Source organism: Chamaea fasciata, unplaced genomic scaffold, assembly GCF_029207755.1.
Source record: "Chamaea fasciata isolate MVZ Bird 193981 ecotype frontalis unplaced genomic scaffold, bChaFas1.0.hap1 SCAF_1196, whole genome shotgun sequence".
Classification (NCBI taxonomy): Eukaryota; Metazoa; Chordata; class Aves; order Passeriformes; family Sylviidae; genus Chamaea; species Chamaea fasciata.
The window spans coordinates 1-26,383 of NW_027095281.1; the positions used below are offsets into that span (position 1 = coordinate 1).

The following is a 26,383-nucleotide window of genomic DNA, read 5'->3' on the forward strand; positions in this document are numbered from 1 at the left end:
GATTTTTTTGTGTGTGAGGGGTTTTCGTGTCCTTTTTTTTTAATTTTGGGGGATTTTTTGGGGTTTTTTGGTGGTTTTTGTGGGGATTTTTTTGGGAGTTTTTGGGGGTTTTTTGCGGATTTTTGAAAATTTATTTGGGATTTTAGGGGGAATTTGGGGATTCTGGGGTTTCACAGGGAACATTTGGGAATTCTTGGGGATTTTAAAGGCTTTTTAGGGGGATTTAGGCGGATTTGTTTGGGTTACTGGGGAGTTTCAGGGAATTCTTTGGGATTTCTTTGGGATTTGAGGGGATTTGGGGGGAATTTTTGGGAATTCTTTGGGGGATTTTTGGGAATTTTGGGGAATTTTTTGGGCATTCTTTGTGATTTGGGGTGGGGGGAGGTTTGGGGAATTTTGGGGGGATTTTTTGGGAATTTTTAGGGATTTTTAGAGAGGTTTTTACGGAATTTGGGCAATCCCCATGGAATGACCCCATGGAAAAGGGAAGAATTCCCAACGAAAATTCCCAAAGAAAATTTCCACCTCCCTCCACCCCAGGATGGGGAAAAAGGAAAACCCAGGGAAATAAAAAACAACAAAAAAATTCCCTTTGGAATGAGGGGAAATCCCATTGGATGGAAATTCCCGGGACTCTGGAGACCCCAAAATTTGGGAAAATTCAGGAATTTTCCCGGGAATTTTTCCAGACCTTCTTCATGAAGACGGAATCCTGGCGGGAACATTTCTCCACCTTCAGCTTCAGCGCCGACACGTCGCCCAGGGAGCTGCCGGGAAAAAAAATCCCGGGAAAAGTTCAGGAAAAAATTCCCAGAAAATCTGGAAAATTCAGGAATTCTGAGTTTCGAACGGGAAAGGATCCATCCCAGAAAATCCAAAGGGGAAAAAAACTCCATCCCAAATCCCAAATCCCAAATATCCCGGATTTTCCCTTCCCAAATCTTGGATTTTCCTTCCTGGGCCTGATCCCAGCTGGGAAAATCCAGGGAAAAATCCAGAAAAAAATTCCAGAAAAAAAATTCCAGGGGAAAACCAAAACCAAAAACCACAAAACAAACGAACCAACGAACAAAAAAGTAAAAAAATCGGGAAAAAAAAAATCCCAAAATCTGGAAAATTCAGGAATTCCGAGTTCTGGATGAGGAGGATCCGTCCCAGAGAATCCACAGGGAAAAAACTCTTGGAAAATCCATCCCAAAGCTGGGAAAACCCGGATTTCTCCATCCCCATCCCAGATTTTTCTCCTGGAGCTTGATCCCAGCGGGGAAAAATCCAGGAAAAAATCCTGGGAAAAATCTGGGGGAAATTCTGCAAAATCTGCAAAATTCCAGGAAAAGTTCGAGAAAATCTGGGAAGGTAAAAAAAAAAAAAACCTTTAAAAATGTCAGAAAAAAAAAATCCAGGGAGAAAAAAAAAATCTGGGAAAAAAAATCCCGAAAATCCAGAAAAGTCAGGAATTCCTAATTTGGGACGGGACGGATCCATCGCAGAGAATCCAAAGGGAAAAAAAAACCTCTTGGAAAATCCCAGATTTCCCTTCCCGGGCTTGATCCCAGCAGGAAAAATCCAGGGGAAAAAAAAAAGTGAAAAATTCCAGGGGAAAAGAAAAAAATCTTGGAAAAACTCTTGGAAAAAAAATCCCCCCAAATTGCCGGAATTTTCACCTGACGGGTTCCAGCTTGTGGCGGTTCCCGTGGCGGTCGATGAAGCTGCTGAGGATTTCCAGGACGAAAATGCGGATTTCGGGATCGTCGACGAGCGCGGCCGAGAGGAGCCGCTCCAGGAAAGCGCTGGGCAGGGCCGTCAGCATGGAGCCGGACCGGAACCCCACGGAAACCTGGGAATTCCGGGAAAAACGGGATCGGGGAATTCCCAAAGGGGGATCGGGGAGCCGGACTGGAACCCCACGGAAACCTGGGAATTCCGGGAAAAAACGGGATTTGGGAATTCCCAAAGGGGTCACAGGGAGCCGGACCGGAACCCCACGGAAACCTGGGAATTCCGGGAAAAAACGGGATTGGGGAATTCCCAAAGGGGGATCGGGGAGCCGGACCGGAACCCCACGGAAACCTGGGAATTCCGGGAAAAAACGGGATTGGGGAATTCCCAAAGGGGGATCGGGGAGCCGGACCGGAACCCCACGGAAACCTGGGAATTCCGGGAAAAACGGGATTGGGGAATTCCCAAAGGGGTCACAGGGAGCCGGACTGGAACCCCACGGAAACCTGGGAATTCCGGGAAAAACGGGATTGGGGAATTCCCAAAGGGGGATCGGGGAGCCGGACTGGAACCCCACGGAAACCTGGGAATTCCGGGAAAAACGGGATTGGGGAATTCCCAAAGGGGTCACAGGGAGCCGGACTGGAACCCCACGGAAACCTGGGAATTCCGGGAAAAACGGGATTGGGGAATTCCCAAAGGGGCATCGGGGAGCCGGACTGGAACCCCACGGAAACCTGGGAATTCCGGGAAAAACGGGATTGGGGAATTCCCAAAGGGATCCCCGGGATCGGGAGCTCATCCGGGTTTTTATTCCCGGGGAAAATCTGGGAATTTTGGGGTTTTTGGGGTTTTCCCACCTGGAGCAGCGATTTGAGCAGCATGATCTGCGTCAGGCGGTTCCGGTTTTCCCTGCGGGGAAAAAGGGGGAAAAAATTGGGGATTTGGGGAGAAATCCTGGAATTTTTCTGCCCCCCCCCCCCAAGGCCCCTCCCAAATCCCGCCAAAAAAACCAATCCCAAAAAAAGGAAAATACAAAAAAATCCCAAATCCCAAAAAAAAATTTTCCCAAATCCCGAAAAAAAAACCCAGGCCCGAAAAATCCCAACCCCCACAAATCCCAAATTCCCAAAAATCTCCCGCAGAATTCTGGGAATTCCTGGGAGTGGGGAACTCTGGGAATTTTGGGGGAATGGGGGATTCGGGGAATTCTGGGAATTTGGGGAATGGGGATTTCTGGGAATTCTGGAATGGGGGATTCGGGGAATTCTGGGAATGGGGATTTTTGGGAATTCTGGGAATGGGGAATTCTGGGAATTTGGGGAATGGGGATTTCTGGGAATTCTGGGAATGGGGAATTCTGGGAATGGGGATTTTTGGGAATTCTGGGAATGGGGAATTCTGCGAATGGGGATTTTTGGGAATTCTGGGAATGGGGGATTCTGGGAATTCTGGGAATGGGGATTTCTGGGAATTCTGGGAATGGGGAATTCTGGGAATGGGGATTTTTGGGAATTCTGGGAATGGGGGATTCTGGGAATTCTGGGAACAGGGATTTTGGGGAGTTCTAGGAATGGGGGATTCTGGGAATGGGGAATTTGGGGGATTCTGGGAATTCTGGGGACAGGGAATTCCAGGAATGGGGATTTTTGGGAATGGGGAATTTTGGGAATGGGGAACTTGGGGGATTTTTGGGAATTCTGGGAATGGGGAATTCTGAGAATTCTGGGTACGGCGAATTCTGGGAATGGGGAATTTTGGGAATTTTGGGAATGGGGAATTTTGGGAATTCTGGGAATGGGGGATTCTGAGAATTTTGGGAATGGGGAATTTTGGGAATGGGGAATTTGGGGGATTCTGGGAATTCTGGGAATGGGGATTTCTGGGAATTCTGGGAATGGGGGATTCTGGGAATGGGGGATTCTGGGAATTCTGGGAATGGGGGAATCTGGGAATTCTGGGAATGGGGATTTTTGGGAATTCTGGGAATGGGGGATTCTGAGAATTTTGGGAATGGGGAATTTTGGGAATGGGGAATTTGGGGGATTCTGGGAATTCCGGGAATGGGGATTTCTGGGAATTCTGGGAATGGGGAATTCCGGGAACGGGGGATTTGGGCTCCAGGGAATTCTAGGCCTGGGGAATCCTGGGAATTCCCAGAATGGGGAACTGCGGGACTGGGGATTTCTGGGAATTGCAGGAATGGGGAATTCTGGGAATCCCGTCTCACCCGTCGGGCGCGGTTCCCGTGTCCAGGGCGTGTCGGGAATTTTCGGGAATGGGCACCTTGTTCATGATGAAAACCATCACCTCCGACTGCTGGTACGGCGGCAGCGTCCCCGAGAACGAGCCTGCGGGGAAAAAACGGGAATAACATGGAAATGCCAGGAAATCCCGGGAAAATCCCAGAGAATTCTGGGAAATCCCAGGAAAATTCCAGAAAATCCAAAAAAAAAAAAAAACAAACCACCCAGAAAAATGAAAAAAAAAAAAAAAAAAGAATCCCAGGAAAATCCCAGAAAAATCCCAGAAAAATCCCAGAAAATCTTGGGAAAAACCCCAGAAAAAATTTTGAAATTCCTGAAAAGCCCCAGAAAGTCCTGGGAAAACCCTATAAAAATCCCCAAAAACCCCAGATAATCAAAAAAGGAAAAAAAAGCTGGAAAAATTCTAGAAAATCCCAGAAAAATCCCAGAACTTCCCATTATAAACTTAGACAAATTCCAGAAATTCCCACTGAACCCCCAGAAAACCCCCGAAACTCCCAGAAAAATCCACCAAAATCCCTCAAAAACCACAGAAAACTCCAGAAAATCCTGGAAATTCCCAGAAAATCCCTGAAACTCCCAGAAAAACCCACCAAAATCCCACAAAAACCACAGAAAACCACAGAAAATCCTGGAAATTCCCAGAAAATCCCCGAAACTCCCAGAAAAATCCACCAAAATCCCACAAAAACCACAGAAAATCCTGGAAATTCCCAGAAAATCCCCGAAACTCCCAGAAAAACCCACCAAAATCCCACAAAAACCACAGAAAACCACAGAAAATCCTGGAAATTCCCAGAAAATCCCGGGAATTCCCAGAAAAATCCACCAAAATCCCACAAAAACCACAGAAAACCACTGAAAATCCTGGAAATTCCCAGAAAATCCCTGAAACTCCCAGAAAAATCCACCAAAATCCCACAAAAACCACAGAAAACCACAGAAAATCCTGGAAATTCCCAGAAAACCCCCGAAACTCCCAGAAAAATCCACCAAAATCCCACAAAAATTACAGAAAATCCTGGAAATTCCCAGAAAATCCCAGAAACTCCCAGAAAAATCCACCAAAATCCCACAAAAATTACAGAAAATCCTGGAAATTCCCAGAAAATCCCAGAAACTCCCAGAAAAATCCACCAAAATCCCAGAAAAACCACAGAAAACCACAGAAAATCCTGGGAATTCCCAGAAAATCCCTGAAACTCCCAGAAAAATCCACCAAAATCCCACAAAAACCACAGAAAACTACAGAAAATCCTGGGAATTCCCAGAAAATCCCGGGAATTCCCGGGAATGGCTCCCGCGGGCTGACCGATGGTTTTGATGACGGCCTCCTGGAAGCGGCTCTCGTGGCGCTGCTGCTCCCGGGGCTAAAACCCCCGAAACTGCCAGAAAAATCCACCAAAATCCCACAAAAACCACAGAAAACCACAGAAAATCCTGGAAATTCCCAGAAAATCCCCGAAACTCCCAGAAAAATCCACCAAAATCCCACAAAACCCACAGAAAATCCTGGAAATTCCCAGAAAATCCCCGAAACTCCCAGAAAAATCCACCAAAATCCCACAAAAACCACAGAAAATCCTGGAAATTCCCAGAAAATCCCCGAAACTCCCAGAAAAATCCACCAAAATCCCACAAAACCCACAGAAAACTACAGAAAATCCTGGAAATTCCCAGAAAATCCCGGGAATTCCCGGGAATTGGTGCCGCGGGCTGACCGATGGTTTTGATGACGGCCTCCTGGAAGCGGCTCTCGTGGCGCTGCTGCTCCCGGGGCTAAAAACCCCCGAAACTGCCAGAAAAATCCACCAAAATCCCAGAAAACCCACAGAAAACCACAGAAAATCCTGGAAATTCCCAGAAAATCCCTGAAACTCCCAGAAAAATCCACCAAAATCCCACAAAAACCACAGAAAACCACAGAAAATCCTGGAAATTCCCAGAAAATCCCTGAAACTCCCAGAAAAATCCACCAAAATCCCACAAAAACCAGAGAAAACTACAGAAAATCCTGGAAATTCCCAGAAAATCCCTGAAACTCCCAGAAAAATCCACCAAAATCCCAGAAAAACCACAGAAAACTACAGAAAATCCTGGAAATTCCCAGAAAATCCCAGAAACTCCCAGAAAAATCCACCAAAATCCCACAAAAACCACAGAAAATCCTGGAAATTCCCAGAAAACCCCCGAAACTCCCGGAAAAATCCACCAAAATCCCACAAAAACCACAGAAAACCACAGAAAATCCTGGGAATTCCCAGAAAATCCCGGGAATTCCCGGGAATTGGTGCCGCGGGCTGACCGATGGTTTTGATGACGGCCTCCTGGAAGCGGCTCTCGTGGCGCTGCTGCTCCCGGGGCTAAAAACCCCCGAAACTCCCAGAAAAATCCACCAAAATCCCTCAAAAACCACAGAAAATCCTGGGAATTCCCAGAAAATCCCCGAAACTCCCAGAAAAATCCACCAAAATCCCACAAAAACCACAGAAAACCACAGAAAATCCTGGAAATTCCCAGAAAATCCCTGAAACTCCCAGAAAAATCCACCAAAATCCCACAAAAACCACAGAAAACTCCAGAAAACCCTGGAAATTCCCAGAAAATCCCGGGAATTCCCGGGAATGGCTCCCGCGGGCTGACCGATGGTTTTGATGACGGCCTCCTGGAAGCGGCTCTCGTGGCGCTGCTGCTCCCGGGGCTAAAAACCCCCGAAACTGCCAGAAAAATCCACCAAAATCCCAGAAAACCCACAGAAAACCACAGAAAATCCTGGGAATTCCCAGAAAATCCCGGGAATTCCCGGGAATGGCTCCCGCGGGCTGACCGATGGTTTTGATGACGGCCTCCTGGAAGCGGCTCTCGTGGCGCTGCTGCTCCCGGGGCTAAAAACCCCCGAAACTCCCAGAAAAATCCACCAAAATCCCAGAAAACCCACAGAAAACCACAGAAAATCCTGGAAATTCCCAGAAAATCCCAGAAACTCCCAGAAAAATCCACCAAAATCCCACAAAAACCACAGAAAACCACAGAAAATCCTGGGAATTCCCAGAAAATCCCTGAAACTCCCAGAAAAATCCACCAAAATCCCACAAAAACCACAGAAAACCACAGAAAATCCTGGAAATTCCCAGAAAATCCCCGAAACTCCCAGAAAAATCCACCAAAATCCCACAAAAACCACAGAAAACTACAGAAAATCCTGGACATTCCCAGAAAATCCCAGAAACTCCCAGAAAAATCCACCAAAATCCCACAAAAACCACAGAAAACTCCAGAAAATCCGGGAAATTCCCAGAAAATCCCTGAAACTCCCAGAAAAATCCACCAAAATCCCACAAAAACCACAGAAAACCACAGAAAATCCTGGGAATTCCCAGAAAATCCCGGGAATTCCCGGGAATTGGTGCCGCGGGCTGACCGATGGTTTTGATGACGGCCTCCTGGAAGCGGCTCTCGTGGCGCTGCTGCTCGGGCCGGGGCTAAAAACCCCCGAAACTCCCGGAAAAATCCACCAAAATCCCAGAAAACCCACAGAAAACTCCAGAAAATCCTGGGAATTCCCAGAAAATCCCGGGAATTCCCGGGAATGGCTCCCGCGGGCTGACCGATGGTTTTGATGACGGCCTCCTGGAAGCGGCTCTCGTGGCGCTGCTGCTCGGGCCGGGGCTAAAAACCCCCGAAACTCCCGGAAAAATCCACCAAAATCCCAGAAAACCCACAGAAAACTCCAGAAAATCCTGGAAATTCCCAGAAAATCCCGGGAATTCCCGGGAATGGCTCCCGCGGGCTGACCGATGGTTTTGATGACGGCCTCCTGGAAGCGGCTCTCGTGGCGCTGCTGCTCGGGCCGGGGCTCGCTCAGGGCCAGGTCGATGCTGAGCCGCAGCTGCCGCAGCAGAGTGTTGAACACCTCCAGCACCGTCGGGCCTGCCGGGGAAACACACGCCGATGGCGGGGAAATCCCGGGAAAAGGCCCGCGACAAATCCCGGGAGAAAATCACAGGATAAAAACCAGAAAATCCCAGGAAAATCCCGGGAAGAATCCCACAAAAATTCTGGGAAAAATCCCGGGGAAAATCCTGGGAAAAATCCTAGGATAAAAGCCAGAAAATCCCAGGAAAATCCCGGGAAAAATCCCAGGAAAATGTGGGGAAAATCCCGGGAAAAATCCTGGGAAAATCCGGGAAAAATCCCAGGATAAAAGCCAGAATATCTTAGGAAAATCCCGGGAAAAATCCCAGGAAAATGCGAGGGAAATCCCGGGGAAAATCCTGGGGAAAATCCCAGGATAAAAGCCAGAAATTCCCAGGAAAATCCCGGGAAAAATCCCACAAAATTTCTGGGAAAAATCCCGGGAAAAATCCCAGGAAAATCTGGGGAAAATCCCGGGAAAAATCCTGGGGAAAATCCCAGGATAAAAGCCAGAAAATCCCAGGAAAATCCCGGGAAAAATCCCGGGAAAAATCCCAGGAAAATCTGGGGAAAATCCCGGGAAAATCCCAGGATAAAAGCCAGAAAATCCTAGGAAAATCCCGGGAAAAATCCTAGGAAAATCTGGGGAAAATCCCGGGAAAATCCCAGGATAAAAGCCAGAAAATCCTAGGAAAATCCCGGGAAAAATCCTAGGAAAATCTGGGAAAAATCCCGGGAAAAATCCCAGGAAAAATCCCAGGATAAAAGCCAGGAAATCCCAGGAAAATCCCAGGAAAATCCCAGGAAAAATCCCGGGAAAAAAAGCCAGAAAAATCCCGGGAAAATCCCGGGGGAAATCCTGGGGGAAATCCCGGGAAAAAAAAGCCAGAAAATCCCAGGAAAATCCCGGAAAAATCCCGGGAAAAATCCCGGGAAAAAAGCCAGAAAATCCCAGGAAAATCCCAGAAAAATCCCGGAGAAATCCTGGAAAAATCCCAGGGAAAAAAAAAAAAAAAAAGGGAATTTGTCGAACAGCTCCAGCACCCTGGGACCTGCAAAGGAATTCCGGGAATATCAGAAAAATCCGGGGAAAATCCGGGAAAAAATCCCGGGAAAAATCCCACGGAAACTCCTGGAAACATCTGGGAAAAATCCTGCAGAAATCCCAGAAAGAAATGGGAATTTGTCGAACACCTCCAGAACCACTGGACCTACAAGAATTCCACAAATACCAGAAAATCCCAGGAAAAATCCCAGGAAAAATCCAGGAAAAATCTGGGGAAAATCCCAGAAAAATACCGGGAAAAATCCCAGGAAAATCCCAGGAAAAATCCCAGGAAAAATCCAGGAAAAATCTGGGGAAAATCCCAGAAAAATCCCCAAAAAGTCCCAGAAAATAATGGGAATTTGTTGAACTGCTCCAGCACCGTCTGGCCTGCAAGAATTCCACAAATACCAGAAAATCCGGGGAAAATCCGGGAAAAATCCCAGAAAAATCGCAGGAAAATCCCAGGAAAAGTCCCAGAAAATCCCGGGAAAAATCCCAGAAAAATCTAGGGAAATCCTGGAGAAATCCCAGAAAGAAATGGGAATTTGTTGAACACTTCCAGAATGGCCGGACCAACAAGAATTCCACAAATCCCAGAAAATCCCAGAAAAATCCCAGGTAAATCCCAGGCAACTCCCAGGAAAAATCCCGGGAAAAATCTGGGAAAAATCCCAGGAAAAGTCCCAGAAAATCCCGGGAAAAATCCGGGAAAATTCCAGAAAAATCCCAGAAAATAATGGGAATCTGTTGAACACCTCCAGCCCCATCAGGCCTGCAAGGGAATTCCAGGAATTTTGGGAATTTCTGGGGATTTTCCCAGATTTTTGGGATTTTTTGCAGGATTCTCTGGGAATTCGGGGGGGGGATACCAGGGACGGAAGCATGGTCAAATCGTGGAAAATCCCAGAAAAGTCATGGAAAAGTTCCAGAAATCTTGGGGAAAAAAAATCCCAGAAAATCCTGGAAAAATTCAAGAAAATCCTGGAAAACCCCAGGAAATCCCTAAAAATCACGAGAAAATCCGGGAAAATTCCAGAAAATCCTGGACTACCACGGAAAACCGGAAAACCTCTCCCAAACACGGGAAAATCCTGGAAAAAACCCCAGAAAATCCTCCTGCAGGACCCCCCTCCCTGGAATATCCCAGAAAATCACTGAAAAACCCTGGAAAATCCTGAAGAAATCCCAGGAAATCCTTTATAATCCCAGAAAAATCCCAGGAAATCCTAGAAATACTTGGAAAATTCCGGAAATACCTGGGAAAATCCCAGCGAAATCCCTGGAAATCCTGGACAAATCCCAGAAATACCTGGAATACTCCCGAATCCTGGGAAAATCCAGGGAAAAAAAAATATCCGGGAAATCCCAGAAAAAAACCCCGGAAAATTCCCCCGAATCTCCTCCCGCCGTCGCCATTCCGTGGCTTCCCCGTGGAATTCCGGGAATGTTTCCGCACCCACGGATCCGGCGGCGGCGATTCCGGCGGCCTCGGAGAGAACCTCGACGATCCCGGCGCGCACGGGGGCGGCGCTGCGGCTGTTGGCGTCCAGGTGCGACAGCAGCTGCTGGATCACCAGGTGGGAGTGCTGGGGCTGGAGGGGAGAAAAAAAACCGGGAATGTCATGGAGAAATCCAGGAAGAGCTGGGGAAATCCCAGGAAAAAAAAAACTGGGAAAAAAATCTGGAGAAATCCAGAAAAAATCCAAAAAAAACCCCCCAAAAACTTCCAAGAAAAATCAGAGAAAATAGCGGAAAATCATGGAAAATCTCAGGGAAAAACCTGGGAAAATCAGAAAATCCCGGAAGAATCCAGAAAAATCCCAGAAGATCCCAGAAAAAAATCAGGAGAAATCCAGAAAAATTCAAAAAAAAAAAAAAAAAAAAAAAAAAAACCCCAAAAAAACCAAACAACTTCCCAGAAAAAATCAGAGACAATAGCGGAAAATCATGGAAAATCTCAGGGAAAAACCTGGGAAAATCAGAAAATGCCAGAAAATCCCGGAAGAATCCAGAAAAATCCGAGAAAATCCCGGAAAAAAATCAGGAGAAATCCAGAAAAATTCCAAAAAAACCCCCCAAAAACTTCCCAGAAAAATCAGAGAAAATAGCGGAAAATCATGGAAAATCTCAGAGAAAAACCTGGGAAAATCAGAAAATCCCGGAAGAATCCAGAAAAATCCCAGAAAATCCCGGAAGAATCCAGAAAAATCCCGAAAGATCCCAGAAGATCCCGGAAGAATCCAGAAAAATCCCGAAAGATCCCAGAAGATCCCGGAAGAATCCAGAAAAATCCCAGAAAATCCCGGAATAATCCAGAAAAATTCCAGAAAAATCCCAGGAAATCCTGGAAGAATCCAGAAAAATCCCAGAAAATCCCGGAGGGATCCAGAAAATCCCAGAAAATCCCGGAAGAATCCAGAGAAATTCCAGAAAATTCCAGAAAATTCCAGAAGAATCCAGAAAAAAATCCCGGAAGAATCCAGAAAAATCCCAGAAAATCCCAGAAAATCCCGTACAGGTCCCCAAACTGGCAGCCGCTGGCATCCAGGTGGGACAGCAGCTGCTGGATCACCAGGTGGGAGATCTGGGGCTGGGAGAAAATCCTGGGAATATCATGGAGAAATCCAGGAAAATCTGGGAAAATCATGGAAAAAATCCCAGAGAAAAAAACCTGGAAAAAATCCCAGAGAAAAACCACGGAAAAAACCCTGAAAAATCCTAGAAAATCCCAGAAAAATCCCAGAAAAATCTGAGAAAATCTTGGAAAAATCTCAGAAAATCCTGGAAAATCCCAGACAAAATCCTGGAAATTCACAGAAAAATCCCAGAAAATCCCGGACAAGTCCCCAAAATCCCGGGAAATCAGCGCTGGGACGTCCAGGTGGGACAGCAGCTGCTGCATCACCAGGTGGGAGTGCTGGGGAATAAAACAGCGGGAGAAATCCAGGAAAATCTGGGGGAAATCATGGGGAAATCCCAGAGAAAATCATGGAAAAATCCCAGAAAAATCTGGGGAAAATCATGGGAAAATGCCAGAGAAAAACCTGGAAAAATCCCAGAAAAATCCCTGAAAATCATGGAAAAATACCAGAGAAAAACCTGGAAAAATCCCGGGAAAATCCCTGAAAATCATGGGGGAAATCCCAGAGAAAATCATGGAAAAATCCCAGAAAAAAATCCCTGAAAATCATGGAAAAATACCAGAGAAAAACCTGGAAAAATCCCGGGAAAATCCTGAAAATCGTGGAAAAATACCAGAGAAAAAACCTGGAAAAATCCCAGAAAAATCCCTGAAAAATTCCAGAGGAAATCCTGGAAAATCATAGAAAATCCCCGAAAATCCAGGAAAATGCAAGAAGATTCCAGGGGGGAAAAAAAAAAAAAAAAAAAAAAAAAAAACCAGAAAAATCCTGGAAAAATCCCTGAGAAAATAATGGAAAAATCAGAGAAAAGTCCAGGAAAAACCTCACAGAATCCTGGAAAACCCAGAGAAAATCCTGGAAATTCACGGAAAAATCCCAGAAAATTCCGGGAAAACACTGGGAAAAAATCCCGCAAAAATCCTGCAAAACTTGGGAAAATCTCAGAAAAATCCAGGAAAATTCCCAGAAAATCCTGGAAAATCCTAGAAAATCCTGGAAAAAAACCCAGAAAATCCTGGGAAAGTCCCTTAAAAATCCCCCAGAATCTTGGAAAATCCAAGAAAATCCAAGAAAATCCTGGAAAAAAAAATCTAAAACATTCTGGAAAATCCAGAGAAAATCCTGGAAAACCGTCGAAAAACCCGGAAAAACCCTGAAGAAAAAGCCAGAAAATCCTGGGAAAATTTGAGAAAATGCTGGAAAAAATCCTGGAGAAATCCCCCCAAATCCCAGAAAATCCCATGGAATTCCCATCCCGATTGGAAATTGTTCCCGGGGGGTTTTCCGGGATGGGCCCGGGTGTGGAATTTTTTGGGGAATTTGGGGAATTCCCACCTGGATGGAGAACATGATGATCCGGAAGCAGCCGCGGGCGAACACCTGCGGCTCCCACAGCGAGTGATTGTCCAGGTGCCTGGAAAGGAGGGGGAAAATGGGAATTCCAGGAGGAAAAAAACGGGAATTCCGGGCCGGAAAATTTTCCCAGTTCCCATTTCCCCCCCCCAGAATTCCCATTTTCCCCCCCAGAATTCCCTTTTTTTTTTTTTTCCCCCCAGAATTCCCTGGGGATTTTTCCACAGAATTCCCATTTTTCATCCCAGAATTCCCGTGGTTTTTTCCTCCCATAATCCCTATTTTTCCCCCCACCATCCCCTGGGATTTCCCCCAGAATTCCCATGGTTTTCCCCCGGAATTCCCATGGTTTTTTCCTCAATAATTCCCAGGCTTTTCCCCCAATAATTCCCATGGTTTTTTCCCCAGGAATCCCGGGAATTGTCTCTCGCAGCAGGACGGGTGTGATAATTCCCAATTTTTCCCCATAATTCCCTGTCGTCATCCCCCCCCGCATAATTCCCATATTTCCCCCCCACAATTCCCATATTTCCCCCCCAATTCCCATATTCCCCCCACAATTCCCATATTCCCCCCACAATTCCCATATTCCCCCCCCATTCCCATATTTCCCCCCACAATTCCCATATTTCCCCCCCAATTCCCATATTTCCCCCACAATTCCCATATTTCCCCCCCAATTCCCATATTCCCCCACAATTCCCATATTTCCCCCACAATTCCCATATTTCCCCCCCAATTCCCATATTTCCCCACAATTCCCATTTTTCCCCCCCCAATTCCCATATTTCCCCACAATTCCCATATTTCCCCCACAATTCCCATATTTCCCCACAATTCCCATATTTCCCCCACAATTCCCATATTTCCCCTCCTATAATTCCCATATTTCCCCCCCAATTCCCAGGTTTTCCCCCCCAGTTCCCATATTTCCCCCCCCAATTCCCATATTTCCCCCACAATTCCCAGGTTTTTCCCCCCCAATTCCCATATTTCCCCATAATTCCCATATTTCCCCCTATAATTCCCATATTTCCCCCACAATTCCCATATTTCCCCCACAATTCCCATATTTCCCCACAATTCCCATATTTCCCCCACAATTCCCATATTTCCCCTCCTATAATTCCCATATTTCTCCCCCAATTCCCAGGTTTTCCCCCCCAGTTCCCATATTTCCCCCCACAATTCCCATATTTCCCCCTATAATTCCCATATTTCTCCCCCACAATTCCCGTATTTCCCCACAATTCCCATATTTCTCCCCCACAATTCCCATATTTCCCCCACAATTCCCATATTTCCCCCACAATTCCCATATTTCCCCCACAATTCCCATATTTCCCCACAATTCCCATATTTCCCCCCACAATTCCCATATTTCCCCACAATTCCCATATTTCCCCCCCATTCCCATATTTCCCCCACAATTCCCATATTTCCCCCCACAATTCCCATATTTCCCCCACAATTCCCATATTTCCCCCCCATTTCCCATATTTCCCCACAATTCCCATATTTCCCCACAATTCCCATATTTCCCCACAATTCCCATATTTCCCCCCCAATTCCCATATTTCCCCCCCATTTCCCATATTTCCCCCCCATTTCCCATATTTCCCCACAATTCCCATATTTCCCCACAATTCCCGTATTTCCCCCACAATTCCCATATTTCCCCCCCTATAATTCCCATATTTTCCCCCCCAATTCCCAGGTTTTTCCCCCTCCATTCTCGTATTTCCCCGGCCAATTCCCGTATTTCCCCCACAATTCCCGTGTTTCCCCCTCTATAATTCCCATATTCCCCCCCCACAATTCCCATATTTCCCCCACAACTCCCATATTTCCCCCACGATTCCCATCTTTCCCCTCCTATAATTCCCATATTTCCCCGGCCAATTCCCAGGTTTTTCCCCCCCCAATTCCCATATTTCCCCACAATTCCCATATTTCCCCCACAATTCCCATATTTCCCCCACAATTCCCATATTCCCCCCACAATTCCCATATTTCCCCCACAATTCCCATATTTCCCCCACAATTCCCATATTCCCCTCCTATAATTCCCATATTTCCCCCCCTATAATTCCCATTATTTCCCCCCCAATTCCCAGTTTTCCCCCCTATAATTCCCATATTTCCCCCCAATTCCCATATTTCCCCCCACAATTCCCATATTTCCCCCCCCAATTCCCAGGTTTTCCCCCCCTATAATTCCCGTATTTCCCCCCCTATAATTCCCATATTTCCCCCCAATTCCCAGTTTTCCCCCTATAATTCCCATATTTCCCCCCCAATTCCCGTATTTCCCCCCCTATAATTCCCATATTTCCCCCCAATTCCCAGTTTCCCCCCTATAATTCCCGCATTTCCCCGGCTCACAGCAGGACGGGCGTCAGCGCGTTCTTGATGTGTCCGTAGGCGGCGCGGCCCAGCAGCTCCCGCAGGCAGCGCTCCGCCAGCTCCCCCGGAGACTCGGGACGCTCCTCGCCCGACGGCGACCGGCTGCGGGAAACCGCCGCGGGAAACCCCCGGAATCCCGGGAATTGTGGGAAGGACGGGAACGGGAATGAGCCCAACCTTTCCGGCCCCGTTCCCGCTTTCCCCATTTCCCCATTTCCCCATTTCCCCATTTCCCCATTTCCATCTCTCCATCCCCGTTCCCGCTTTTCCCATTTCCCCATTTCCCCATTTCCATCTCTCCATCCCCGTTCCCGCTTTTCCCATTTCCCCATTTCCCCATTTCCATCTCTCCGGCCCCGTTCCCACTTTTCCCATCCCCGTTTGCCCATTTCCATCTCTCCAGCCCCGTTCCCGCTTTTCCCATTTCCCCATTTCCCCATTTCCATCTCTCCGGCCCCGTTCCCACTTTTCCAACCCCATTCCCACTTGGGAGCGGCCGCGGGGAAAACGACGGGAATTCCGGGAATTGTGGGAAGGATGGGAACGGGAATGAGCGGAACCTTTCCGTCCCCATTCCCACTTTCCCTATTTCCCCATTTCCATCTCTCCGGCCCCGTTCCCGCTTTTCCCATTTCCCCATTTCCCCATTTCCATCTCTCCGGCCCCGTTCCCGCTTTTCCCATTCCCATTTCCCCATTTCCTTCTCTCCATCCCCGTTCCCACTTTTCCCATCCCCATTTCCCCATTTCCATCTCTCCGGCCCCGTTCCCGCTTTTCCAACGCAATTCCCGCTTTTCCAACCCCATTCCCACTTGGGAGCGGCCGCGGGGAAAAAGACGGGAATTCCGGGAATTGTGGGAATTATGGGAATGGGAATAAATGGAACTTTTCCATCCCCATTCCCCTTTCCCGTTTATCCATCCCCATTCCCAGTTTTCCCGCTGCATTCCCAGATTTCCAACCCCATTCCCACTTTCCCACCCCCATTCCCACTTTTTTTCTCACCTCATTCCCAGTTTTCCAATCCCATTCCCAGATTTCTGTCCCCATTCCCACTTTTCCAACTCCATTCCCACTTTTCCAACCGCATTCCTGCTTTTCCATCCCCATTCCCAAATTTCCCAGCCCCATTCCCAAATTTCCCATTCCCAAATTTCCCAGCCCCATTCCCAGATTTCCATCCGCATTGGATCAGAGCTGGGCTGGGATTTTGGGATTGGGCAAAACAATTGGGATCAGGAAAGGATTTGGGATGGGGAAAAAAATTTTTGGGATTGGCAAGGGATTCAGGATCGGGAAAGGATTTCGGGATTGGGAAAAGATTTTGGGAGCAGGGAAGAAGTTTTGGGAGCGGGGAAAAAGTTTCGGGATCAGGAAAGGATTTCGGGATCGGGAAAGGATTTTGGGAACCGGAAAACACTTTGGGATCAGGAAAGGGGTTGGGGGATCAGGGAGGGATTGAGGATCTGGCAGGGATTTTGGGACCGGGAAAAGATCCTGGGCTCGGGGCGGGATTTGGGATCAAAGGAAGGGATCCTGGGCTCGGGGCGGGATTTGGGATCAAGGGAAGGGATCCTGGGATTGGGGCGGGATTTGGGATCAAAGGAAGGGATCCTGGGCTCGGGGCGGGATTTGGGATCAAGGGAAGGGATCCTGGGATTGGGGCGGGATTTGGGATCAAGGGAAGGGATCCTGGGATTGGGGCGGGATTTGGGATCAAAGGAAGGGATCCTGGGCTCGGGGCGGGATTTGGGATCAAGGGAAGGGATCCTGGGCTCAGGGCGGGATTTGGGATCAAGGGAAGGGATCCTGGGATTGGGGCGGGATTTGGGATCAAGGGAAGGGATCCTGGGCTCGGGGCGGGATTTGGGATCAAGGGAAGGGATCCTGGGCTCGGGGCGGGATTTGGGATCAAGGGAAGGGATCCTGGGCTCGGGGCGGGATTTGGGATCAAGGGAAGGGATCCTGGGCTCGGGGCGGGATTTGGGATCAAGGGAAGGGATCCTGGCCTCGGGGCGGGATTTGGGATCAAGGGAAGGGATCCTGGGATTGGGGCGGGATTTGGGATCAAAGGAAGGGATCCTGGGCTCGGGGCGGGATTTGGGATCAAGGGAAGGGATCCTGGGCTCGGGGCGGGATTTGGGATCAAGGGAAGGGATCCTGGGATTTAGGGCGGGATTTGGGATCAGGAAAGGAGTCAGGATGGGGAAGGGATTTGGGGATTGGGGAAGGATTTTGGGGATCAGGGTGGGATTCGGGATCAGGGAAAAGGATTTAGGGCAAGGATTCGGGATCGGGGCAGGGATTTGGGGATTTGGGGATCAGGGATTTTGGGATCAGAGCAGGATTTGGGGCTCAGGGCAGGGATTTGGGATCAGGGTGGGATTTGGGATTGGGGCGGGATTTGGGATCGGGGCGGGATTTGGGATCGGGGCAGGGATTTGGGATCAGGGCAGGGATTTTGGGATTTGGGGATCAGGGATTTGGGGATCAGGGGTTTTGGGATTTGGGGATCAGGGATTTAGGGCGGGGATTTTGGGATTTGGGGATCAGGGATTTTGGGATTTGGGGATTTTGGGATTTGGGGATCAGGGATTTTGGGATCAGAGCGGGATTTGGGGCTCAGGGCAGGGATTTGGGATCAGGGTGGGATTTGGGATTGGGGCAGGGGTTTAGGGCGGGGATTTTGGGATTTGGGGAGCAGGGATTTTGGGATCAGGGCAGGGATTTAGGGGGATTATGGGATTTGGGGATCCGGGATTTTGGGATTTGGGGATCAGGGATTTGGGGGGGATCAGGGATTTGGGATCAGGGCAGGGATTTAGGGCAGGGATTTTGGGATTTGGGGAGCAGGGATTTTGGGACCAGGGCAGGGATTTAGGGGGATTTTGGGATTTGGGGATCCGGGATTTTGGGATTTGGGGATCAGGGATTTGGGGATCAGGGATTTTGGGATTTGGGGAACAGGGATTTCGGGACCAGGGCAGGGATTTAGGGGGATTTTGGGATTTGGGGATCAGGGATTTTGGGATTTTGGGATTTGGGGATTTGGGGATTTTGGGATTTTGGGATTTTGGGATTCGGGGATCCGGGACTTCGGGACGGGGGCTCCCACCTGTCGGCGTGCGGGTCCTGCTGGAGGTTGAAGAGCAGCGAGGGCACGATCTCGGGATTTGGGATGGGGGCGGGGATTTGGGGATCAGGGATTTTGGGATTTTGGGATTTTGGGATTTGGGGTTTCGGGATTTGGGGACGGGGGCTCCCACCTGTCGGCGTGCGGGTCCTGCTGGAGGTTGAAGAGCAGCGAGGGCACGATCTCGGGATTTGGGATGGGGGCGGGGATTTGGGGATCAGGGATTTTGGGATTTTGGGATTTTGGGATCCGGGATTTGGGGATTTGGGGACGGGGGCTCCCACCTGTCGGCGTGCGGGTCCTGCTGGAGGTTGAAGAGCAGCGAGGGCACGATCTTGTCCATGTGCTGCGGGTCCCAGATGTTGGCCTGCAGCTCGTCGTTCACCGTCTTCCGCACCACGCCCTGCAGGCCCCGGATCCCCGACATCCGGATCCTGCGGGGGCCCAGGGGGAACGTGCCCGGCATTCCCGAAACTCCTTCCCTCTCCCAAAATCCCTCCCCCGCTCCCCAGGATCCTTTCGCCATTCCGAATCCTTCCCTGATCCCAAGATCGTTTCCCAAGCCCAAATCCCTTCCCCGACCTCACAAGTCTTTCCCAGTCCCAAAATCCATCCCCAAATCCTTTCCTGATCCCCAAAATCTCTTCCCGATCCCCAAATCCTTTCCTGATCCGGATTGTTTTTTCCTGATCCCAAATCCCTTTCCCGATCCCAAAATCCTTTCCCAGTCCCAAAATCTTTTCCCAATCCCAGATTCCTCCCCGATCCAAATTTTTTTTCCCCCAATCCCAAAATCTTTTTCCAATCCCAAAGCACTTTCCCAATCCCAAAATTTCTCCCCAGTCACCAAATCTTTCCCGGATCCCAAATCCGTTCTAATCCCGAATCCTTCCCTGATTCCCAAAATCCTTTCCTGATCTCAAATTTTTTCCTGATCCCAAAATCTTTTCCCAATCCTGAATCCCAATCCCAAAATTACTCCCCAATCCCCGAATTTTTCTCCCGAGCCCAAAATCCCTTCCCAATCCCAAATCCTTTCCCGATTCCGAGTTTTTTCCCAATCCAAAATCCTTTCCCGATCCCAAATCCTTTCCCAAGCCCCAAATCTTCTCCCAATCCCGAAATTCCTTCCTGATCCCGCAGGTTTTTTTCCTGATCCCAAATCTTTTCCCCATACCAAAATCCTTTCCTGATCCCAAAATTTTTTCCCGATCCCGAAATTCCTTCCCCGGTCCTGAAACTTTTCCTGATCCCAAAATTTTTTCCCAATCCCGAAATTCCTTCCCCGGTCCTGAAACTTTTCCTGATCCCAAAATTTTCCCCCAATCCCCAAATCCCCGCCTAAATCTTTCCCTGATCCCCCAAATCCCAGCCCGGCTCCAATCCGTGAAATCAGCCAGAAAAATTCCCCAGAATCCCGGGAATTCCATGGAAAAAACCTGGGCAGGGATGCGCTGAGGGCTTGGCTCAGGGAATTCTGGGAATTCTGGGAATTCTCCCTCTTTCCCTGATCCCAAATCCTTTCCTGACCCCGAATCTCTCCCCTATCCAAAAATCTTTTCCCGATCCCAAAATCTTTCCCCCCATCCCAAATCCCTTCCCGATCCCAAAATTTTTTTTTCCCCCAATCCCAAAAATCTTCTCGCAATCCTGCAAATCTTTCCCGGTTTGCTCCCCCCCATTTTCCAGTTGCTTTTCTCCGCTTTCCCGGTTGTTTTCCCGATTTTTCTCAGCGCTTTTCCCGCCACCCGGTTGTTTTCCTGCGTGTTTTCCCCATTTTTCCCCATTTTTTTTCCCCCATTCACCCCTTGTTATCCCATTTTTCCCGTTGCGATCCCGTTTTTCCAGTGGCTTTTCCCATTTTCCAGTGGGTTTTTTTCCTGGTTTCCTGGTCGTTTTTCCCATCTTCCTGGTTCCTTTTCCCCATTTTTCCCCATTTTTTCCCTTATTTTCCCCCATTTCCTCCCGTTTTTCCCGATTTTCCCCATTTTCCCCGTTTTCCCCCCATTTTCTGACCGTGCCCTGACATCGGGGTCGGCGTGGCTGCAGTGGCTCAGCTTTATTTCGTGTTTTTTCCCCGTTTTTTTCCTGGTTTTTTTTCCCCATTTTTCCCATTTTTCCCCCCATTTTTTCCCGTTTTCCCCCATTTCTTCCCATTTCCCCCCAGTTTTCCATTTCCCCCCAGTTTTCCCCGTTTTTCCCCATTTTTTCCGCATTTTCCCCCGTTTTTCCCTGTTTTTTCCCATTTCCCCCGTTTTTCTCCCCATTTTCTGACGGTGCCTAGACGGCGGGCTCAGCCTGAGCTTTTTTTTCATTTATTTTCAGGGCTTTTTCCTCCTTTGTCCCCATCTTTCCCATTTTCCCCCTTTTTTCCCCATTTTCCCCCCATTTTTCCCCCTTTTTTCCCCATTTTTCCCATTTTCCCCGTTTTTCTCCCCGTTTTTCCCCCTTGTCCCCGTGCCCCGTGCCGGGCTCAGGGTGGCTGCAGTGCCTCAGCTTTATTTCATTTATTTTCAGGGTTTTCCCTCCTTTTTTCCCCATTTTTTCCCGTTTTTCCCCATTTTCCCCCATTTTTCCCCATTTTTTCCCATTTTCCCCCATTTTTTCCCGTTTTTTCCCCATTTTCCCCGTTTTCCCCGTTTTTCTCCCCGTTTTTCCCCCTGACCGTGCCCTGACGTCGGGGTCGGCGTGGCTGCAGTGGCTGATTTTAATTTCATGGTTTTGGGGTTATTTTCAGACGGTTTTTTTAGTTTTTTCCCTGTTTTTTTCCCGTTTTCCCCCATTTTTTCCCGTTTTTTCCCCGTTTTTTCCCCGTTTTCCCCGTTTTTCTCCCCGTTTTTCCCCCTGACCGTGCCCTGACGTCGGGGTCGGCGTGGCTGCAGTGGCTGATTTTAATTTCATGGTTTTGGGGTTATTTTCAGAGGGTTTTTTTTGGTTTTTTTCCCTGTTTTTTCCCATTTTTCCCCGTTTTTTCCCTTTTTTCCCCCGTTTTTTCCCCATTTTTCCCGTTTTCCCCATTTTTCTCCCCGTTTTTCCCCCTGACCGAGCCCTGACGTCGGGGTCGGCGTGGCTGCAGTGGCTGATTTTAATTTCATGGGTTTGGGGCTATTTTCAGACGGGTTTTTTTTGGTTTTTTCCCCGTTTTTTCCCATTTTTTTCCCCTTTTTTTCCCATTTCCCCGTTTTTCTCCCCGTTTTTCCCCCTGACCGTGCCCTGACGTCGGGGTCGGCGTGGCTGCAGTGGCTGATTTTAATTTCATGGTTTTGGGGTTATTTTCAGACGGTTTTTTTTTGGTTTTTTCCCTGTTTTTTCCCATTTTTTCCCATTTTTTCCCGTTTTTTTCCCCGTTTTTCCCCGTTTTTTCCCCGTTTTCCCCGTTTTTCTCCCCGTTTTTCCCCCTGACCGCGCCCTGACGTCGGGGTCGGCGTGGCTGCAGTGGCTGATTTTAATTTCATGGGTTTGGGGTTATTTTCAGACGGTTTTTTTTGTTTTTTCCCCATTTTTTCCCATTTTTTCCCATTTTTTCCCGTTTTTTTTCCCCGTTTTTTCCCCGTTTTCCCCATTTTTCTCCCCGTTTTTCCCCCTGACCGTGCCCTGACGTCGGGGTCGGCGTGGCTGCAGTGGCTGATTTTAATTTCATGGGTTTGGGGTTATTTTCAGAGGGTTTTTTTTGGTTTTTTTCCCTGTTTTTTCCCATTTTTTCCCATTTTTTCCCGTTTTTTTCCCCGTTTTCCCCCGTTTTTTCCCCGTTTTCCCCGTTTTTCTCCCCGTTTTTCCCCCTGACCGTGCCCTGACGTCGGGGTCGGCGTGGCTGCAGTGGCTGATTTTTGATTTCATGGGTTTGGGGTTATTTTCAGACAGTTTTTTTTTGTTTTTTCCCTGTTTTTCCCCATTTTTTCCCATTTTTTCCCCTTTTTTTTCCCATTTTTTCCCGTTTTTTCCCCATTTTTCCCGTTTTTCCCCATTTTCCCCCCGTTTTTTTCCCATTTTTTCCCCATTTTTCCCCCGTTTTTCCCGTTTTTTCCCGTTTTCCCCGTTTTTCTCCCCGTTTTTCCCCCTGACCGTGCCCTGACGTCGGGGTCGGCGTGGCTGCAGTGGCTGATTTTAATTTCATGGGTTTGGGGTTATTTTCAGAGGGTTTTTTTTTGGTTTTTTTCCCTGTTTTTTCCCATTTTTTCCCGTTTTTTTTCCCCGTTTTTTCCCGTTTTTTTCCCGTTTTCCCCGTTTTTCTCCCCGTTTTTCCCCCTGACCGTGCCCTGACGTCGGGGTCGGCGTGGCTGCAGTGGCTGATTTTAATTTCATGGTTTTGGGGTTATTTTCAGACGGTTTTTTTTTGGTTTTTTCCCCGTTTTTTCCCATTTTCCCCCCGTTTTTTTCCCATTTTTTCCCGTTTTTTCCCCATTTTTCCCCCGTTTTCCCCGTTTTTCTCCCCGTTTTCCCTGTTTTTCTCCCCGTTTTTCCCCCTGACCGTGCCCTGACGTCGGGGTCGGCGTGGCTGCAGTGGCTGATTTTAATTTCATGGGTTTGGGTTTATTTTCAGAGGGTTTTTTTTGTTTTTTTTCCCGTTTTTCCCCATTTTTTCCCCGTTTTTTTTTCCCATTTTTCTCCGTTTTTTCCCCATTTTTCCCGTTTTCCCCGTTTTTCTCCCCGTTTTTCCCCCTGACCGTGCCCTGACGTCGGGGTCGGCGTGGCTGGAGTGGCACATCTCGCTGAAGCGCGACACGAAGAAGTCGTAGCTGCGGTGGTACGACGGCGTGTCCTCCTCGATGTTGGCGAACTTCACAAACTGACAAACGGGAAAACATAAAAAATTTAAATTTAAATTTAAAACAGTAAAAAATTAAAAATAAAATTAAAATTTAAATAATAAAAAGTTAAAAATTAAAGGAAAATTAAAAAATAAAAAGAGAAAAACATCAAGAATAAAAATAAATTAAAATTATTTAAAAATAAAAAACAAACACAAAAATAAAAAATTGTAACTAAACTAAAATAAAAAAATAAAAAATAAAATTAAAAACAAAAAGAAAAGTAAAATAAAAAATTTTGAAAACACAACAATAATAATAAAAAATTAAAAGAAAAATACAAGAAAAATAAAAAAGAAAAATAAAAATAAAATTAAAAATTAAAAAACAAAAAAATAAAATAAAACAAAGATAAAAATAAAGATAAAGATAAAAATAAAAATAAAAATAAAAATAAAAATTAAAAAAATAATAAATAAAATTAACAGCAAAATAAAATAAAATTTAAAAAAACAAAAACAAAATTTAAAAATAAAAATTTTAAAAATTTAAAAATAAAAGCAAAAATACAAATAAAAATAAAAAATAAAAAATTAACAACAAAAATAAAAATTAAGAAATATATTAAAAAAACCCAAAACAAAACAAAAAAAAATTAAAAAAACCATTCTCTGGGAATTAACGGCGGGAAAACACGGCGGGGAAAAATCCCGTCGGGAATTGGGAGTTTTGAGGGTTTTGGGGAAAAATTCCGGGAGAAATCATCAAAAAAAATTTGCCTGGAATTCTGCCCTGAATTGGGAATTTTGGGAGTTTTTTTGGGGAAAAAATCCCTGGGAAAAAAAATTATCCCGAAACTCATCTGGAATTTTGCTCTACCTTGGGAATTCCGAGGTTTTTTTGGGGAAAAAAATTGCTGGGAAAATCGCTGAGAAATCGGAATTTCCCGGGAATTTTACTGGAATTTCACCAGAACTTCACTGGAGTGTCACCGGGATTTCAGTGGGATTTTTTCCGGGGTTTTTCCCAGGATTTTACCAGAATTTCACTGGAATTTCAATGGAATTTTACCAGAATTTCTCTGGGATTTCACCGGGGTTTTTCCAGAATTTCACTGGAATTTCAATGGAATTTCAATGGAATTTCACTGGGATTTCACCAGGATTTCTCCAGAATTTTTTTCAGGATTTCAATGGAATTTCACTGGAATTTCAATGGAATTTTACCAGAATTTCCCTGGGATTTCACCGGGGTTTTTCCAGAATTTCACTGGAATTTCAATGGAATTTCACCGGGATTTCACCAGGATTTCTGCAGAATTTTTTTCAGGATTTCAATGGAATTTCACTGGAATTTCAATGGAATTTCAATGGAATTTTACCAGAATTTCTCTGGGGTTTCACTGGGGTTTTTCCAGAATTTCACTGGAATTTCAATGGAATTTCAATGGAATTTCACCGGAATTTCAATGGAATTTCACTGGGATTTCACCAGAATTTCTCCAGAATTTTTTTCAGGATTTCAATAGAATTTCACTGGAATTTCACCGGAATTTCTCCAGAATTTCTCCGGGTTTTTTCCCCGCGATTTCTCTGGAATTTCTCTGGGATTTTTCTCTGGGATTTTTCCAGATTTCTTTCCGGGATTTCACCGGACTTTTCCTGGGACATTTTCCCGGGGTTTTTCAGGAGTTCTTCTGGGACATTTTCCGGGAATTTGACGGGAATTTCTCCGGGATCGTTTCCCGGGCTTTTCCCGTCGTTTCCTGCCCGTTCTCCCGGCCCGGCACGCACGGAGTTGGTTCCCAGGATCTGCAGGTTGGGCTTGTCGGACTCGAGCAGCTTGGCCACCATCTTCAGGAAACTCTCCACGAACAGGTTGATGCTCTGGCAGTGACACGCCATCAGCAGCTGGTCCAGCGCCTCCATGGCGATGCACACCGAGCTGGGAAACGGGAATGGGGGAAAAAAACGGGAATTTGGGGATTCAGCCATCAGCAGCTGGTCCAGCGCCTCCATGGCGATGCACACCGAGCTGGGAAACCGGGAAAACGGGAATGGGGATAAAAACGGGAATTGGGGATAAAAACGGGAATTTGGGGATTCAGCCATCAGCAGCTGGTCCAGCGCCTCCATGGCGATGCACACCGAGCTGGGAAACCGGGAATTGGGGAAAAAAACGGGAATTTGGGGATTCAGCCATCAGCAGCTGGTCCAGCGCCTCCATGGCGATGCACACCGAGCTGGGAAACCGGGAATTGGGGATAAAAACGGGAATTTGGGGATTCAGCCATCAGCAGCTGGTCCAGCGCCTCCATGGCGATGCACACCGAGCTGGGAAACCGGGAATTGGGGATAAAAACGGGAATTTGGGGATTCAGCCATCAGCAGCTGGTCCAGCGCCTCCATGGCGATGCACACCGAGCTAGAAACGGGAATTGGGGAAAAAAACGGGAATTTGGGGATAAAAACGGGAATTGGGGATAAAAACGGGAATTTGGGGATTCAGCCATCAGCAGCTGGTCCAGCGCCTCCATGGCGATGCACACCGAGCTGGAAACGGGAATGGAAACGGGAATTGGGGATAAAAACGGGAATTGGGGAAAAAAACGGGAATTGGGGAAAAAAACGGGAATTGGGGGATAAAAACGGGAATTGGGGGATAAAAACGGGAATTGGGGGATAAAAACGGGAATTGGGGATAAAAACGGGAATTGGAGGATAAAAACGGGAATTTGGGGATAAAAACGGGAATTTGGGGATTCAGCCATCAGCAGCTGGTCCAGCGCCTCCATGGCGATGCACACCGAGCTGGGAAACCGGGAATGGGAACGGGAATGGGGGATAAAAACGGGAATTGGGGATAAAAACGGGAATTGGGGATAAAAACGGGAATTTGGGGATAAAAACGGGAATTTGGGGATAAAAACGGGAATTTGGGGATAAAAACGGGAATTTGGGGATTCAGCCATCAGCAGCTGGTCCAGCGCCTCCATGGCGATGCACACCGAGCTGGGAAACCGGGAATGGGAACGGGAATGGGGGATAAAAACGGGAATTGGGGATAAAAACGGGAATTGGGGATAAAAACGGGAATTGGGGAAAAAAACGGGAATTGGGGATAAAAACGGGAATTTGGGGATTCAGCCATCA

The 26,383-nt window shown here is 47.3% G+C and overlaps 1 protein-coding gene across 1 annotated transcript; it reads right to left on the reverse strand.

Annotated features, from left to right (window-relative positions):
• Positions 1–6: 6 nt before the first annotated feature.
• LOC136284628 (protein EFR3 homolog B-like) lies at positions 7–26,358 on the reverse strand. The gene is made up of 11 exons (XM_066174983.1): positions 25,025–26,358; positions 23,148–23,269; positions 18,768–18,917; positions 15,330–15,452; positions 12,927–13,005; positions 10,406–10,541; positions 7,782–7,916; positions 3,950–4,070; positions 2,580–2,631; positions 1,665–1,837; positions 7–767 (listed from the first exon to the last, which is right to left on the reverse strand). Exons 1-11 carry the CDS (start codon positions 25,364–25,366, stop codon positions 662–664), a joined length of 1,539 nt encoding a protein of 512 aa, XP_066031080.1. The 5' UTR covers positions 25,367–26,358; the 3' UTR covers positions 7–661.
• Between the last annotated feature and the right edge of the window lie 25 nt (positions 26,359–26,383).

Coding starts and splice junctions, on each gene's coding strand:
- LOC136284628 (XM_066174983.1), bottom strand. CDS start 25,366: ATGGAGGCGCTGGACCAGCTGCTGATGGCTGAATCCCCAAATTCCCGT. Junction 18,918..23,147: donor GACCCCGACGTCAGGGCACG/GTCAGGGGGAAA, acceptor GGGCCCCCGCAG/GATCCGGATGTCGGGGATCC. Junction 2,632..3,949: donor ACGGGAACCGCGCCCGACGG/GTGAGACGGGAT, acceptor TTTTCCCCGCAG/GGAAAACCGGAACCGCCTGA.